This window comes from Canis lupus, chromosome 1, assembly GCF_011100685.1.
Source record: "Canis lupus familiaris isolate Mischka breed German Shepherd chromosome 1, alternate assembly UU_Cfam_GSD_1.0, whole genome shotgun sequence".
Classification (NCBI taxonomy): Eukaryota; Metazoa; Chordata; class Mammalia; order Carnivora; family Canidae; genus Canis; species Canis lupus.
The window spans coordinates 112,696,017-112,714,482 of NC_049222.1; the positions used below are offsets into that span (position 1 = coordinate 112,696,017).

The window sequence follows — 18,466 nt, forward strand, 5'->3', positions numbered from 1 at the left end:
CAGTGAAATTTTCTTTCTGATAATGGACTGCACTTTTCACATGCTTCCTAACATACCAGGCCTAGTTAAAGTGTTACAAGAATATCACTTAATTCAACAAATATTGATAGAGTACTCCCAAAGTGCCAGGCCCTGCATAAGTTCAAGAACACAAAAATGAACAGTAACACCCCCCCTTGCCCTCAAAGATCCCCAGCCAGTTAGCTCCATGCTCCTTCTCTGTGCTTCCCTCCTTTCCACCTTCTACCAACGCAAATCCTACTCTACCAGCAAGACACCACCCAAGCTCCACCTAACCCAGAGTTCCCTGAGTGACTCTGAGCCTACCATGCACTCCTGCCACTTCTGGTATTTGGTTCCACTTCCATTTCTAGGTTTTATGAATATATGTCATCTTGCTTTAGATTTGAGCCTCCAGAGAACAGAGACCATTGTTAGAATTTTCCAGAGAAACCACATCAATGGTTTATATCAGACCTAGCTTTATCAGACCAAGCTTTCAACTGGAGGACAATCCCCATTGTACCTGCCCCATGCAGGTGCTTTATAAATTCTATAGTAGCAAAATCTATAATCAACACTCCAACATGTCCATAAGCGGCAATAATTTGAAAATTGACAGGGTAAGAATAAATAGGGTTTGACTCATGACTTGCCTCTTCCCTCCTCTTAAACAACCAAGCCACTGTTCTCACTCCTGTCTGGAGACTACCTGGGAGGACTTCCTTGTTAACCTTCCCTTCAGCACCCCCCACCCCTGCAAATATCACTCAGCATTCAAGCCCAGTATCTCCTCTTCCTTTGAGCACATTTCCCAAAGTCTCTGAAATGAGTCAAGTTTAGTAAGTACTAATGTTCTGTAACCCTTCATGGTTACTCTAAATAGTATTACCTTCTTCCTTTGCCTTGGGCTGTTTCCAAACAAGGTCCAGAGCCAACAAACACCCTTTAAGGGCTCCTGCCCTCCTGTGGTTCCTGTTTCTCAAACCCTCTTGGACCTGAAGCCCTAGGGTCTTGCACCAGCCCAGTTCCCGCTCCTTTCGGCTGGAGCAACTAAGCCCCAGCCACCTTCCTGACAAACAAGGGGTCCCAGTTTCAGAGCCAATGTTCTGAGCAAGAGAGAAATAGCCTCTCCTCTTCAGGACTCTCTTGCTTCCCACCTTACCCATGTGGCCATAGAACCGGGAGGAAATTGTAAATGGAGTGAGGACAGGGCAACTTCACAAGCAACACTCTGGATGCAAATATTGTGCCAAGGCCATAGGCCCAGAGGATGGACCCTTAGTACTCCCTTTCCTGCCCAATATTAAGCTAGAAAGTATCACCAAAGGTATAAGGAAATTCAAAGATTAAAATGATTTGGGAAAGAAATCATAGCACCCTGGGAGGGAAGGAGGGAACCAGTACTGCTGCCAAGTTGTCAGTCACCTTCCTGTGTTCTTAAGAATGCTTCACTTCTTTTGTTTGGCCAGTTTTTCCTCCTAGATTCCTGTAAACCTGTTACCTAACAAGGTCAGCATCACTTAGCTGTTCTCACCCTCTAATGGGAACACTGGCCAGGGATTAAAGCCCAGACCACCATCCCAAGGAAGACAGGAAGACATCCGGAGCCTCCAACTAGGAACCTTCTGCACTCTCTTCAACCAACTCACAGCAGCACCAACAGTTGCAATGAAAATTCTAATCTCTTCTCTCCTTCTGTTGCTGCCACTAATGCTGATGCCTGTGGTCTCTAGCAGCCCAAATCCAGGTAATGAGATTAATTTTTTATAAAGGGAAACAGGGGGGGATCCCTGGGTGGCGCAGCGGTTTGGCGCCTGCCTTTGGCCCAGGGCGCGATCCTGGACACCCGGGATCGAATCCCACGTCAGGCTCCCGGTGCATGGAGCCTGCTTCTCCCTCCGCCTGTGTCTCTGCCTCTCTCTCTCTCTCTGTATGACTATCATAAATAAATAATAAAAAAAAAATTTTTTTTAAAAAAGGGAAACAGGGGGGAGAAAAAGTGGAAAAACAGAAAAGAAAAAGTGGCAAAAAAAAAAAAAATCATGCATTGAAATATAGCCCCTTCCACCTACAGGGATTTGGGGCAAGTTAGCTTCTGCCAATGCCCGCTTCCTCACCCACAAAAAGGAAAAGACTATACTTATATCCAAAGAGTGTTGTGAGGGCAGCCCAGGTGGCTCAGCGGTTTGGCACTGCCTTCGGCCCAGGTGTGATCCTGGAGACCTGGGATTGAGTCCCACATCAGGCTCCCTGCATGGAGCCTGCTTCTCCCTCTGCCTGTGTCTCTACCTCTCTCTGTGTGTGTCTCTCATGAATATATAAATAAATTTTTTTAAAAAAGAGTGTTGTGAGAACAAAATGAGATGGTGGGTATCAAAATGTTTGAAACTGTAGCTAGCAAAACATATACATATACTGGCTCAATAAAAATCTGCTCTCTTACCTTCAGCCCCTAAATCCTTTTCCAGAAGAACCAGTCTTGGTGACAGTGTATAAATGTGCTAAAGGCAACTGTACGTATATATTCATGGAGGACGAGAACTCCTTGCTTATATTTTCTTTATAGTGTACCAGAATGCCACCAATAATTTTTTTAAAGATTTTGTTTATTTATTCATGAGAGACACACAGAGAAAGAGGCAGAGACACAGGCAGAGGGAGAAGCAGGCTCCATGCAGGGAGCCTGATGTAGGACTCAATCCCGGGACTCTGGGATCACACCCTGAGGAAAACAGAGACGCTCAACCACTGAGCCACCCTGGCATCCCGACACCAATAATTTTTAATGGTAAAATAATAAACTAGGGACTCCTGAGCGGCTCAGAGGTTGAGCGTCTGCCTTTCGCTCAGGGCATGATCCTGGGATCCAGGATCAAGTCCCACGTCGGGCTCCCTGCATGGAGCTTCTCCCTCTGCCTATGTCTCTTCCTCTCTCTCTGTGTCTCTTGTGAATAAATAAAATCTTAAAAAAAAAAAATAAATAAATAAATAATAAAGTAATAAACTAGAAAAATCATATCACCAGATAGTATCCATGTTGGAAGCTTTAGCCATACTCAGCTGACCTTCTGGGAAGCAGGCCTTAGGTTAGAGACTCCAAATCAGCTCCAGCTCTCACTACATCTCAGGTGGCCTCACCGTTAGCAGAACAACCACACAGAAGAGAGCTCATCCCATATATGTTTCTGCTTGAGAGAACCAACTCCCCAAGGGTTACTTTGGGGGTTTTTTTGTTGTTGTTGTTTTGTTTTTGTTTGTTTATTTTATTTATTTATTAGAAACAGAGAGAAAGAGAGAGAGAGAGGCAGAGGGAGAAGCAGACTCCATGCAGGGAGCCTGACATGGGACTCAGTCCCGGGCCTCCAGGATCACACCCTGGGCTGAAGGCAGCGCTAAACTGCTAAGCCATCGGGGCCTCCCCCAAGGGTTACTTTGAAGTAAAATAACTTTGTTACATATTTAAAATCAACTTGATCCTTAAAATCGGAAGTTCACTTTACCCCAAATTCGAACTTCCCTTCCCTAGTAGAGAGAGGTCTCTGGAAGGTGCTGGGCCTCATAGCACTAGGGCTTAGGCTGCCAGTCTTGAGGGGAAGGCTTTTCCATCATTATGACAGACACCAAGGCCAGAGTCCTTAGCCTCGATTCAAACCTCTAACCACAACCTGCCTTTCCAATCCACCCCTCCACTCACTAACAAATGCTCTATGCTCCCCCTAAATTAGATTGTTGGCTGTTCCCTGAATGGGTCTCGTGCTTTCACACTAGCTTAACCTCACTCATACACTCAGCTCAGAAACCACCTCCTCCTCAGAGCCTCCCCGATTCTTCTCACTACCAGGTATGAGGCCTCTGTCCTGTGAACATACTTAGCCCTAACTTGACTCTCTCTTTGCACTTGTCATTTTCTATCTTATATTGAAGGGATTGGTGTGCCTTTCCTATCTCTATCCCCTGCCCTTCTAGACTATAACCTCCTTGGTGGCACAATCTGCTATATTGTTTCCATATCTCTCACACTATCGAGCATAGTGTTCAGTAAATATTTGCTAAGTGAAGAATAAATGCTCAGGTTTCTAAGTTCAAAATGTTGCCCTTGAAAGACTCTACACCTTGGTTTAATAGCAGTTCTATTGAAATTTGGATCAGGGCAATTCTTTGCTGTAGGGTGCTATTCTGTGCATTGTAAGATATTCAGCAGCATCCGTGTGGCCAGTACCAACTAGATGCCAATAGAAGGCTCTCCACTTCTTCCTCCAGTTAAGATAGACAAAAGTTAACTCCAGACGTTGCCAAATGTCCCCTGGAGGGGGAAACCACTCCCCAGCTGAGAACCCCTGCTCTATATCAATAGTTCTCACACCTGGCTATAGGTTTAGACTTACTTAGACCTGTAGACTCAGCCTTGAAGTCCAGGGAACCTAGATCCAAATCCTCACTCCACCACTTACTCTGCATCTTTGAACAAACTACTTCACTTTTTGGAGCCCGTTTTATCATCTTAAAATGAGTAAAATACCACTTAAAACATATAATTGTTGTGAATGTCAAATGACCTATAATGTGTACATAACAAGGATTCAATAAATGGACTGAGTAAAATTTCTCAAGTAGCTTCTCAAGCACAATGCCAATGAATTAGGGAAGGCTCACTGTGCTGCCAGTTGGCACTATTACAGCCATATCCAGCTTAATCCAGGTCACCCAGCCAAGCACAGTTTTGGAGTGCCCAAGTCTGACTGGAGGAACAATTCCCCTCACTTTCCCATCCCCCAAATTCTCAAAATAAAATCTGATCTTACTTTATCTCTTAGAATAACAACATACATGCACAGTGTGTTTTTCACAGAGAGGGAGGAGAATAGATAAGAATATATGAGAATGCCAGGAAACAAATCACTTATAATAATAGATTAATTACTTATAATATCATTATTAACTACAAAATTATCTACAATAATAGCTGAAATGTGTTAAGCAATCCTATGTGGCAGGCAATGTTCTAAGCACTTCAAACATATTACCTCATTGTGTCCTCCCAGAAATATAATGTATTTTTTAATTCACTTTTTATTTTTCAGACTTAAAAAATGCTGTAAAAATAATCATAGTTCCAATATATCTTTCATCCAGTTTTTTTCAAATAACATCTTACATAACTATGATTATCAAAACCAGGAAATTAGCATTGACATAATATTAATTATGAATGTACTAATATTCACAGTTTTGCTGATCACTCTCATAATGTCCCTTTTCTGGTCTAGCATCTAATCCAGTATGCTAAACTGAATAAAGTTGTCATATCTCCCTGGTTTGCCCCAAGCTAGAGTAGTTTCTCAGTCTTCTTTGTCTTTCATGATTTTGACAGGTTTTTTTTTTTTTTTTTTTTTTTTTAATTCATGAGAGACACAGAGAAAGGCAGAGACAGGCAGAGGGAGAAGCAGGCTCCCTATGGGGAGCCTGATTCAGGATTCGATCCCAGGATGCCGGGATCATGAACTGAGCCAAAGGCAGACACTCAAGCACTGAGCCACGCAGGTGCCCCAATTTTGACAGTTTTGAAGATACTGGTCAGTTATTTTGTAGAAAGCGCCTCAGTTTGGGTTTGTCTGCTGTTTCTTCATGATTAAATTCAGATTATGCATTTTGGGCAAGAATACCACAGAAGTAATGTGTGCCTACTCCATGCATCACATCAGACAGCCCATGATACTGATCATTCCCAACTACTGAGGATGTTAATTTTGAACACTTGGTTAAGGTGGTGTCTGCCAGGTTTCTCTACTGTAAAGTTACTCTTTTTCCCATTGTAATAAATAAGTATCTTGTGGAGAGATAATTTAAGGCTATGCAAAAAGCCTGTTTCTTCTCTTCATACTTTTGCCAACTAATTTTTAAAATCCATTGACGATTCCCATCTTCAACAAGTGTTACTGTGGTATTAGCCAAATGGTAATTTTCTATTTCCATCATTCCTTCTACATTTATTTTTTTTTTAAGATTTATTTATTCATGAGAGACACAGACAGAGAGGCAGAGACACAGGCAGAGGGAGAAGCAGGCTCCATGCAGGGAGCCTGATGTGGGACTCAATCCTGGGACTCCAGGATCATATCCTGGGCTGAAGGCAAGCACTCAACCACTGAGCCACCCAGGAGTTCCTCCTTCTACATTTATTAATTGGGATTCTACTATAAGAAAAAGCTTCAGGGGATCCCTGGGTGGCTTGGCGGTTTAGCGCCTGCCTTTGGCCCGGGGTGTGATCCTGGGGTCCCGGGATCAAGTCCCGCGTCGGGCTCCAGGCATGGAGCCTGCTTCTCCCTCCTCCTGTGTCTCTGCCTCTCTCTCTCTCTCTCTCTCTCTCTCTATGTCTATCATAAATAAATAAATCTAAAAAAAAAAAAGAAAAAGCTTCTCCTTCTCTCCCATTTATTTATTGACTTATTTATTTATACACATAAAAACTCATGGACATTTATGGATTATAATCCATCACTATCATTATTATGTTGTTCATATTGTCTCAAAATGGAACATTGAGAGCTCCTGCAAGTAGACTTTTATGTCTTTTTAACATATCATTCTTTAGCAATTCCAGACTTTCTGATACCATAAGATGCTCCAGGCTCATCTGTACTTCCCTGGCTTGCCCTGGAATCAGCCATTTCTCCAAGGAGCTCTGGTTCCTTTTCCTGGAGAATGGTATTCACAAACCCTGGGCAGTAAGGTATTGCAAGGTATTGCCCATGGCTACCAGTGGCTAGTGCTTCTGGGCCCTCTAGTGGACAAAGCAAGGAAATAGACACATGCACACACATTAGTGGACTCTTATTAGGCTCATTTTACAAATTAGGTAAATGAGACGCAGAGGTTAGCAACTTGCCCAAAATCATAAAGTTAATACGTAATGGAACAGGGAAGTGAAAATAATGACCGATCTACCACAAGTCCTAACAAGAGGGAGTAACTTCTTTACACATACAGGTCAGCAGAAAGCAACAAACCTAACACTCCAGATACCCTCTTTGGGACCAAGTAACAGAAGTCTGCAATAATAACCACAGTAATAACCATCAGGTAACTGAACACCTACTTGGACACTGGCTATTGGGCATCCCCAGTAGCTCATTTATTCCTAATTCTGCAATGTGGATATTCGTTTTATAAACCAGAGAATCAAAGATCAAAGCCAAGACTACATCATTAAGTGATAGAGCAAGTAGTTGAGCAAGTAGTTGAGCAAGTAGTTGATCCAGGTCTGCCTGGATGTAAAATTCATGCTTATCCCACTATATCAATATTTTCCAAAATTGATTTTCAGTAGGACATAAATGAGCTTTAACTTTATTTTTTTAACGTATTTATTCATGAGAGACACAGAGAAAGAAGCAGAGACATAGGCAGAAGGAGAAGCAGACTCCCTGTAGGGAGCCCGATGTGGGACTCAATCCTGGGACCCCAGGATCACACACTAAGCTGAAGATAGATGCTGAGCCACTGAGCTATCCAGGTATCCTGAACTTTTGTTTTATAAATTATATGTTTATGTTAATGAATGTTAGAAAAAAATCTAAGATGTACCAAACCCCTAATCTCACAGATAATATTGCAGAGGATGACGCTGTTTTGTAAACTAAATTTGTTTAAAGAAAAATGGGGATCCCTGGGTGGCGCAGCGGTTTGGCGCCTGCCTTTGGCCCAGGGCATAATCCTGGAGACCCAGGATCGAGTCCCACATCGGGCTCCCGGTGCATGGAGCCTGCTTCTCCCTCTGCCTGTGTCTCTGCCTCTCTCTCTCTCTCTCTCTGTGACTATCATAAATAAATAAAAACATAAAAAAAAATAAAGAAAAATAAAGAAAAAGTAAGCAGAGTGCCTGGGTGGCTCAGACGGTTAAGTGTCTGCCTTTGGCTCAGGTCATGATCCCAAGGTCCTGGAATCAAGTTCTCCCTCTCCCTCTGCCTGCAGCTCACCCTGCTGTGCTCTCTCACTCTCTCTCAACTAAATAAATAAATCTTATAAAGAAAAAGTAAGAAGTAAATAATAGTAGAGGTGGTACAAGCTACAGCAAGAATCATAAAGGTCATCCAGAAATATCTGAGGTTTGGGAAACATAATACTATAGACATGTGCAACTTATTCTAAATTATACTATGGAATTAGAGGCTACAAAAAGAACAACAGATTAAGAAACTTTGACCTGCGTTTTAGCTTCAGATGTGTCACCATTACCTTGGTGAACTTGGGTATTTCATTTGCTCTCTCTGGGCCTCAGTTTCCTCATCTGAAAAAAAGGGGGGGGTAGTGATTAAGTTATTTAGTACAACCCTTTTAAAAGCAATTTAGTTATAATATCAAAAAATATAAAACTGTTCTTAACTTTTATTTTTTTTAAGATTTATTTATTTATGATAGAGAGAGAGAGAGAGGCAGAGACAGGAGGAGGGAGAAGCAGGCTCCATGCTGGGATCCCGACATGGGACTCGATCCCGGGACTCCAGGATCGCACCCTGGACCAAAGGCAGGCGCTAAACCGCTGAGCCACCCAGGGATCCCCTGTTCTTAATTTTTGACCCAGTAATTCCACTTTGGGAAGAAATCTTGCCCAATAATTTAACATTTGGAAAACAGTTACAAACTTAAAGAAATGTATCAATATTCAAAAATAAAACAATCTAAAAATTCAGCATGGGCGAATAGTTAAATTATCTGGAGCACTCAGGATCCCTGGGTGGCTCAGCGGTTTAGCACCTGCCTTCGGCCCAGGGCGTGATCCTGGAGTCCGGGATCAAGTCCCACCTCAGGCTCCCTGCATGGAGCCTGCTTCTCTCTCTGCCTGTGTCTCTGCCTCTCTCTGTCTGTGTCTTAAATAAATAAATAAATAAATAAATAAATAAATAAATAAATAAATAAAATATTTTAAAAATAAATAATAAAATAATCTGGAGCACATATACTTGTTGGGAATATTATGCAATCTTTAAAAATGTCTCTTATGGGGGTACCTGGGTGGTTCGGTTGGTTAAGTATCTACTTTCAGTTCAGGCCATGATCTCAGGGTCCTGGGATAGAGCTCTGTGTGGGTTCCCTACTCAGAAGGGAATCTGTTTCTCTTTCTCCCTCTGCCCCCCTCCACCTCTCATGCTCTCTCTCTCTCAAATAAATAAACTTTTTTTTACAAAAGGAGGGAGCACCAGGTGGCTCAGTCATGTGTCCAACTGAGTGTCCAACTCTTGATTTTGGTTCAGGTCATGATCTCAGGGTCATGAGATCCAGCTCTGCCTGGGTGTGGAGCCTGCTTGAGATTCTCTCTCTCTTGAGATTCTCTCTCTCCCTCTGCCCCTCCCCATATGCGCTCTCTCTTTCTCCAAAAAGAAAGAAAAGTTAATAGAAATGTCCATTATGAAGATGACATAGCAACATGCTTATAAAGTGAACAAAAAGAAACTTATTCACATAGTATGGTTATCAATGTATAAAGAAAATCATACGCAAGAAACACACCCAAAATACCACCAGATGGTAAGAGCAAATATTTCTTTATCTGTACTTTCCAAATTTTCTCTACTATAGCTATATTACATTTAGAATTTTAAAACTTCTCAATAAAGAGATTCAACTAAGTAACCTCCAAGAGTCCTTCTGGCTCTAACATTCTGTGGCTTTCCTCTGGAACTACAAGCAGAGGTCAGGTGAGAGTAAAATATTAGAAAAGTTTAGATGGCAGGAGCTATGTGTGCCTGTTTAAATTATTTTAATAGTACTCAAAACAGCACATGAGAACAATTTGGAAACTAGAACTTGGGGAAATGATGCAACACCTTCCATCTATGTGGCAGAAAGGGCACAAGTCTGGGAAAGAGCCCTTGGATTGAACCAGAGGACCTCTAAGGGCCCTTTCTAGACAAGTTGTTCATTTGCTTATTGAACAAACATTTACAAAGCATCTACCATGTGTCAGCTGTATGCAGCTGAATGACTACTGAGCCATCGATGGGAGAAAGATTTTTAGTTTCCTAGGACAGTCCCAACAAAATAGCACAGAATGAGGGACTTAAACAACAAAAATTTATTTTCTCATATCTCTGGTATCTCTTTGCCCAAATCTCTTCTTCTTAGAAGGACTCCAGTTGGACTGAATTTGAACCCACCATATAACCACATTTTAACTCAGTCATCTCTTTAAAGACTCTATCTTCAAATACAGTCATTTTGAAGTACTGGGGGTTGGAGCTTTTTTAAGCAACAAACTATATGTATAACTGCATTGAGAGCTGCATTCAAATACAATGAGGAACCATGTGAAGGCATAATTAATTCTTATGGGAACTATCAGAAACTGCTATACAGACAAAGCATCATCTAGGCCCAGTTTTAGCTCCAGAATCTCAAGTCTAACAACCATCATTCTTGATTGTCATAGAAATATTTTAGGATCACAAAACAGGAATAAGACAGCACCAAGAGATAAAACAGACTTGACTAGAAGCCAAAAGAAGATTGGCTTTGTTCCAAAGCCAAAAAAGTAGAGACCATCCTCTTATAGCTGAACTGGGATTATGGATTCAAATACAGGAAACTTGAAGGTCAGGTGAAGATCCTGACTAGTGTATGGAATAATCTGCTCCTTGTTCCCATTTCTTAAGTCATGAGAATTTTAATGTGTGCTGGGGCTAGGGGGTATTGTCAGGTGTCTTTTCCCCCCACTAAAGGTTTATTTATTTACTTGAGAGAGAGAGAGAACACATGCACAGGGGAAGAGGGGGAGAGAAACCCAAGCTAACTACATGCGTAGCATGGAGCCCAACACAGAGCTCAATGCAGGGCTTGATCCCACAACCCTGAAATCATGACCCTGAGATCATGACCTGACCTGAACCAAGGGTCGGATGCTCAACCAACTGAGCCATCCAGGCGCCCCATCAGGTCTTGATTAACACCCACCTCTTGTCCCTTCTTCCATCCAGAAGTCATTCTTTTCCCACCTACCTCCAGCTAAGCTTTTCTCTAAGCCAGATTTTTTTTTTTAAGATTTTATTTATTCATGATAGAGAGAGAGAGAAGCAGAGACACAGGCAGAGGGAGAAGCAGGCTCCATGCTGGGACCCTGACGCGGGACTCTATCCGGGGAATCCGGGATCACACCCTGGGCCAAAGGCAGGCACTGAACTGCTGAGCCACCCAGGGATTCCTCTAAGCCAGATTTTAAACCTCAATTCCTTATCCATTTAAAATAGTCCTGTGAAATGTTGGAGAGGTGTGGAGAAAGGGAAACCCTCCTGCACTGTTGGTGGGAATGTGAACTGGTGCAGCCACTCCGGAAAACTGTGTGGAGGTTCCTCAAAGAGTTAAAAATAGGGCAGCGGTGGCGCAGCGGTTTAGCGCCGCCTGCAGCCCGGGGTTTGATCCTGGGGACCCTGAACGGAGTCCCACATTAGGCTCCCTGCATGGAGCCTGCTTCTCCCTCTGCCTGTGCCTCTGCCTCTCTCTCTCTCTCTATCTCTCTCTCTCTCTCTCTCTCTCTCTGTGTCTCTATGAATAAATAAAATCATTAAAAAAAAAAAGAGTTAAAAATAGATCTGCCCTACGACCCAGCAATTGCACTGCTGGGGATTTACCCCAAAGATACAGATGCAATGAAACACCGGGACACCTGCACCCGGATGTTTATAGCAGCAATGTCCACAATAGCCAAACTGTGGAAGGAGCCTCGGTGTCCATCGAAAGATGAATGGATAAAGAAGATGTGGTTTATGTATACAATGGAATATTACTCAGCCGTTGGAAACGACAAATACCCACCATTTGCTTCGACGTGTATGGAACTGGAGGGTATTATGCTGAGTGAAATAAGTCAATCGGAGAAGGACAAACATTATATGGTCTCATTCATTTGGGGAATATAAAAAATAGTGAAAGGGGGGATCCCTGGGTGGCGCAGCGGTTTGGCGCCTGCCTTTGGCCCAGGGCGTGATCCTGGAGACCCGGGATCGAATCCCACGTCGGGCTCCCGGTGCATGGAGCCTGCTTCTCCCTCTGCCTGTGTCTCTGCCTCTCTCTCTCTCACTGTGTGCCTATCATAAATAAATAAAAGTTTAAAGAAAAATTAAAAAAAAATAGTGAAAGGGAATAAAGGGGAAAGGAGAAAAAATAAGTGGGAAATATCAGAAAGGGAGACAGAACATGAAAAACTCCTAACTCTGGGAAATGAACTAGGGGTGGTGGAAGGGGAGGTGGGCGGGGGGTGGGGGTGACTGAGTGACGGGCACTGAGGTGGGCACTTGACGGGATGAGCACTGGGTGTTATTGTGTATGTTGGCAAATTGAACACCAATAAAAAATTTATTTTAAAAATAAATAAATAAAATAAATAAAATAAAATAGTCCTGTGACACCTCGGTGGCTCAGTGGTTGAGCATCTGCCTTTGGCTCAGGGCATGATTCTGGGTTCTGGAGATTGAGTCCCACATCAGATTCACTGCAAGGAGCCTGCTTCTCTCTCTCTGCCTGTGTTTCTGCCTCTGTGTGTGTGTCTCTCTCATAAATAAATAAAATCTTTTTCAAAAATAAAATTAAGTAAAAAATAAAATAGTCCTCTCTTGGGGCACCTGGGTGGCTCAGTGGTTGAGCGTCTGCCTTTGGCTCAGGTCATGATCCCACAGTTCTGGGATGGAATCCTGCACAGGGCTCCCCACAGGAAGCCTGCTTCTCCCTCTGCCTATGTCTCTGCGTTTCTGTGTGTGTCTCTCATGAATAAATAAATCTTTTAAAAAAATACTCTTCTCTTGAAGTACCCTAGATCCCTGAATAAAAAAAGGAAGGAAAAATTGCTCTGATGTAGGTAGCACAATGCTGGGGGATCATTTCTGTTGGCCCCTTCCCTTTCCAGTGCCTGGCCATGACCTGTTGCCTTCCACCAGGGGTCGCCAGAGGCCATCGGGATAATCGCCAGGCTCCTAGTAGGAGGCTCCAGGAAGATGGCCAAGAATGTGAGTGCAAAGGTCAGTATCAACAATAGCACTCCACGTCAGGATCCCGCTCTCACCCCTGAGTTCCCTTCATCTCCACCCCACAGACCTGTTCAGATGTTTTCTGAGCTGACTTCACCCACTGCCCTCTCCACCGGCCCACCACGCAGTACCAACGCTCGTCTTCTTCCTGAACCTCCGCAGTTGACCCCTCCCAGGTCCAAGGGGAGTTGGCTGAATCTCTAGCTGCCCCTTCCCCTTCACTCTTTTCCCCAAGAACCCAGGGCTGACTCCCAAAAACTTCCTGGATCTTGGTTTTGACCTTCTTTTACTCATAAATAAGACTGAAATCTGGGAGGCAAAATGGTTGGCTAAGTTACGGCAGCCAAAGGCAGATGCCTAGATCTTTTCTTCATTTTTTGGTCTCCTTAAATGATATCCTGATGCCCCCTCCAAACCTGCTACCAAATTCCTGGCAATACAGGTCAGGCAAAACAACTCAGAAATCCTGGTGCTCATGTAACTGGGTATCTCCTCTGTTCTCTGCTGACTCCTTTCCTAACTTCCAAGGCAATCTGAAAAAAAAAAACTAGAAGGCAAGGAGGATAGCAAGTAAAGCCCTGTCCTACTTCCTACTCTCTTATTAACCTTCCCCTCTAAGTACCAACCCTGTTATTTCAGACTGGTTCCTGAGAGCTCATAAAAGAAAACTTATAACAGTGCCTGGGATGCCAAAGAAGCAGTGTCCCTGTGATCATTTCAAGGCCAATGTGAAGAAAACCAGTAAGTGTCAAAAGAATGACCTTCCTTAAACCAGAGTCGCTCTATTGAATCAGTGAGGGATAGACCAGGGTTTGAGAATAGACAAGAGAACAAAATGAAGACCAAGATAAGCCCATCTCTCAGCCCTTTCTACTCAATGTCAACTTAAAGAAATAGAAAGAGGAAGGAAAACAGGATACAATTTTCCTAATACTAGAAAGGTTCAACCAAATTCTTAGATTTTAGAAGCCCATTGCTTATCAAAGTGGAGGGAGATGGAGCTATTGGGCGCCTGGTCATTAATCTCTTAAGATGATACCAGTATCAATGTCAAATAGAATTTGGTTCCTCCCTTCAGCAGTTTTTAAATGCCATATAAAAAATAAATTGTCAAATTAAAAATGATTGATATTATGAAGACTGAGGGATCCCTGGATGGCGCAGCGGTTTAGCGCCTGCCTTTGGCTCAGGGAGCGATCCTGGAGACCCGGGATCGAATCCCACGTCAGACTCCCGGTGCATGGAGCCTGCTTCTCCCTCTGCCTATGTCTCTGCCTCTCTCTCTCTCTCTCTGTGACTATCATAAGTAAATAAAAATTAAAAAAAAAAGAAATCGATATTATGAAGACTGAGATAAATGAGGATCCTCATCACTGCTGGTAGAAGTAAAATAGGAAGTACCTATCAAAAATGTATCTATTTTTAAAAATTTTATTTTGGGGGGCTCCTGTATGGGTCAGTTGGTTAAGCATCTGGCTCTTGATTTTGCCTCAGGTCATGATCTCAAGGTCCTAGGATTGAGCCCTATGTCAGGCTCCATGCTCAGAGGGGTCTGCTTGAGGATTATCTCTCTCTCTCTCTCTCCACTCTGCCCCTTCCCCCTACTCGAGTTATATCTTCTGTCTCAAATAAATAAATCTTTTTTAAAAAATAAAATAAATATTTTATTTTTTAAGTAACCTGTACCCCCAGTGTGGGGCTCAAACTCACAACCCCAAGATCAAGAGTTGCATGCTCTACCAACTGAGCCAGCCAGGAGTCCCTCCTATCAAAAATTTAAGTGTGTGTACCTTTTATTCCAGTAATCTCACTTCAAGCAATCTCCAGCATAGGATATTAGCATGGATACTCAAAGATATACATAAAAGAATATTATAGCAGTATTTGTATTAACAAATAGATTAAAATAGAAACTATGCATCAAAAACAAATTGGGTAATTCTGTAGTTGTCAAAAATGATGAGGTAAATCATTATGTGTTGATTAGAAAGATATCCACAATAGATAAAATAAAAAAGAGAGGCACCCGGGTGGCATGATCAGTTAAGCGTCCAACTCTTACTTTTGGCTAGGGTCGTGATCTGGGGATAAGATGGAGTCCTGCATCAGGCTCCATGCTCAGCACAGAGTCTGTTTGAGATATTCTCTCTCTCTCTCTCTCTCTCTCTCTCTCTCTCTCTCCTGTCTCTCCTTCTCATGCTCTCTCTCTCTCTCTCTAAAATAAATAAATATTTTATAAAGAAAGAGAGGGTTGCCTGGGTGGCTCAGTTAGTTAAGCATCTGCCTTTCGGCTCAGGTCATGATCTCCAGGTCCTAGATCAAGCCCCACTTTGGGCTTCTTGCTCAACAGGGAGTCTGCTTCTCTCTCTCTCTCTCTCTCTCTCTCTAATAAATAAAATCTTTTTTTTTAATTTTTATTTATTTATGATAGTCACACACAGAGAGAGAGAGAGAGAGAGAGAGAGGCAGAGACATAGGCAGAGGGAGAAGCAGGCTCTATGCACTGGGAGCCCGACGTGGGATTCGATCCGGGGTCTCCAGTATCACGCCCTGGGCCAAAGGCAGGCACTAAACCGCTGTGCCACCCAGGGATCCCTAAATAAAATCTTAAAATAAAAAAAGAAAGAAAAAAAGAAAGAGATGCCAAGACCTTACTTTACACTCTTCATGAAAATAAATTTCAAGTCCATTGAAGAGCTAAATTTGAGAAACAAATTTATAAGGGAACATGAGAGAATATAATCACGATCCTGAGGTAGGAAAGGATTTCTTAAATGAGATTTAAAAAAGATAAGCCATGGGATCTCTGAGTGGCTCAGCGATTTGGTGCCTGCCTTTGGCCCAGGGCATGATCCTGGAGTCGCGGGATCAAGTCCTGCATCGGGCTCCCTGCATGGAGCCTGCTCCTCCCTCTGCCTGTGTCTCTGTCTGTCTGTCTCTCTCTCTGCCTATCACGAATAAATGAAAAAAATTTTTTAAATCTTAAAAAAAAAAAAAGATAAGGGGGGCACTTGATGGGATGAGCACTGGGTGTTATTCTGTATGTTGGCAAATTGAACACCAATAAAAAATAAATTTATTATTTAAAAAAAAAGATAAGCCATAAGATAAAAGATTAATAAATCTGATTTCACTGAAATTAAGAAATTTTGGTCATCAAAAGAATGAAATAACAATCTAGTATATGTGCTGCCGAAGCGAGCACTGAAATAACAATCTAAAAGTAGATTATATCTGCAGCATATGAAACGGACAAAGGATTAGTATTCCCAATATACAAAGAATTCTGACAGACCAATGAGAGGAAGTCAGGTAACACAACAGACAAATAGGCAAAAGTTGAATTGGCATTTCAGAGATAGGGAAATCTGAAAGGCTAATAAACATATGAAATGGCACCCACCCTTACTAGTAATTGGAAAAATGTGAATCAAAACCAAATGGAGGGATGCCTGGGTGGGTTAGCGGTTGGGTGTCTGCCTTCAGCTCAGGACGTGATCCTGAAAGGCCTGTATCGAGTCCGACATCGGGCTCCCTGCATGGGGCCTGCTTCTCCCTCTGCCTATGTCTCTGCCTCTCTCTGTCTCTCTCATGAATAAATAAAAAATAAAATAAAACCTTTAAAAAATAAAATAAAACAAAACAGATAGCCCTATACATCATTAGATTGGCAAAAATTTTAAAGTCTTACAATACAAACTTTGGCAGAGTAGGACAGAGAAACTCTCATCCTGCTACTGGGAGTAATTAATTAGTAAATCACTTTGAAAAGTGATTTTAGCAGCTATCTACTAAAGTTTAAGTTCTTTGACCAAGAAATTCTACTCCTAAAAAAAAAAGAAAAGAAATTCTACTCCTTGGTATATCCTCAAAAGGAATGTATTCCTATATACACCAGAACACACATACAAAAATTTCATAGCAGCATTCCTCATAACTACCCCAAGCTGATCATTGACCAATGAGTAAATAAATGGTGGTATCTTCAAATATTATGTATCAGTGAAAATGAATGTATAACAATGTAAATGAATCTGACATATATAACAATGAATTTTTTAAAAAGATACAAAGAAATAGCTATAGTATGATTTCATATACATAAATTTCAAAAATAGGCAAAACTAAACTAAATTACTTAGGAATACATAATTAAGTAGTAAACTAATAAAGAAAAAAGTCAGGGATCCCTGGGTGGCGCAGCGGTTTGGCGCCTGCCTTTGGCCCAGGGCGTGATCCTGGAGACCCGGGATCGAATCCCACGTCGGGCTCCCGGTGCATGGAGCCTGCTTCTCCCTCTGCCTGTGTCTCTGCCTCGATCTCTCTCTCTGTGTGACTATCATAAATAAATAAAAATTTATAAAAAAAAAAAAAAAGTCAATGTTTACTATAAAAGTCAGGATTACCTCTGAGAGGGGGGAAGGGAAGTATAGAGATCAGAAAAGGAGAGGAGTAGCTGGCAATATTCCTTTTCTATTTTTTCTTAGGCCTGGGTATTAGTTTTTTGGACAGCTGCTTTAGAACTATTTATTGAAATGCACATACAAGTTTTTATGGACTTCCATTGATGTAAATGTAGTATCTAGCAATAATGGATGATTTGTTAAAGGTGCAGAGCAAAGCAATATGTATAGCATAATCTCATTTTTTTGTTTCTTCAAGTAAACTACTATGTTTACATACAAAAGGATATGGAAGGCTACAAACTATTAACAGTAGTTAGTTCTGAGGAATGAAAATTGAAGGATTTTAATTTTATTTTTTTTAATTTTACTGTTTTCCATTGGACAGGTCTCACTCCTCTATCATTTTGAAAGCATTCATAAAAATTAAATTTTTAAAATGTTTTTAACATTAGTCTTTATTGTCACCCTAGGGAACCAAAGGCACCACAGGAAGCCAAACAAGCACTCCAGAGCCTGCCAGGAATTTCTCAAGCAATGTCAATTAAAGAGCTTTGCTCTGCCTTTATAGGAGCTCTGAGGACCTGCTCTCTCAATGCAACATTCTCATCAAGAACGTAGTGAGCGCACCTAGAGGATGCTCTTCTCCCACTTCCAGCTCCCCCTCCCTGTCCCCACTCCAATTGTTCTCACAAAGCATTTTGCCCAAGATTATTGCTCCCTCTAGTGCCCGATTCTCTTTTCAAGTGCGCCACCACCCCTCCCCCCCATCAATCCTTTCCCAGGGCTTAAGTCTAATTACCCAAAAGAAATCTGGAAATCCTGGTTTCTTAGCTGGTCCCAAATGACCTTAAATATAACCATGCAAGTAGCAAACAGAAGTCAATAAATATTTTTAAATGTAATAAGTCTAAATCATTTCTTTCAAATGGGGTCTGGCAACTCATTAATCCCCATTTTACCCTGTTTACCGCAAACTCTACCCAGATTCTACACACACTTCTCCCTACCACCACCCTCACTCTTCCACTCCACTGCTCAATTTTT

The 18,466-nt window shown here is 42.1% G+C and overlaps 1 protein-coding gene and 1 long non-coding RNA gene across 11 annotated transcripts in view; one reads left to right on the forward strand and one right to left on the reverse strand.

Moving 5' to 3' along the window:
• Positions 1 to 18,466, reverse strand: part of LOC102152075 — a 95,476-nt gene that overhangs the window by 69,362 nt on the left and 7,648 nt on the right. For all 9 annotated transcript variants that reach the window (XR_005354586.1, XR_005354587.1, XR_005354579.1 and 6 more), the window contains one exon: positions 8,239 to 8,290. This is a non-coding gene — a long non-coding RNA (uncharacterized LOC102152075). The remainder of the gene's footprint in view (positions 1 to 8,238; positions 8,291 to 18,466) is intronic.
• CXCL17 (C-X-C motif chemokine ligand 17) lies at positions 1,463 to 18,324 on the forward strand. Of its 2 annotated transcripts, none has more exons than XM_038528720.1 (4): positions 1,463 to 1,750; positions 12,927 to 13,007; positions 13,656 to 13,757; positions 17,893 to 18,324. In XM_038528720.1, the coding sequence occupies exons 1-4, from the start codon at positions 1,672 to 1,674 to the stop codon at positions 17,988 to 17,990; spliced, it is 360 nt and encodes a 119-aa protein (XP_038384648.1). In that variant the 5' UTR covers positions 1,463 to 1,671; the 3' UTR covers positions 17,991 to 18,324. The 2 variants fall into 2 exon arrangements, with proteins under 2 accessions (XP_038384648.1, XP_038384649.1); XM_038528721.1 differs by having other exon boundaries at positions 1,473 to 1,750; positions 12,896 to 13,007.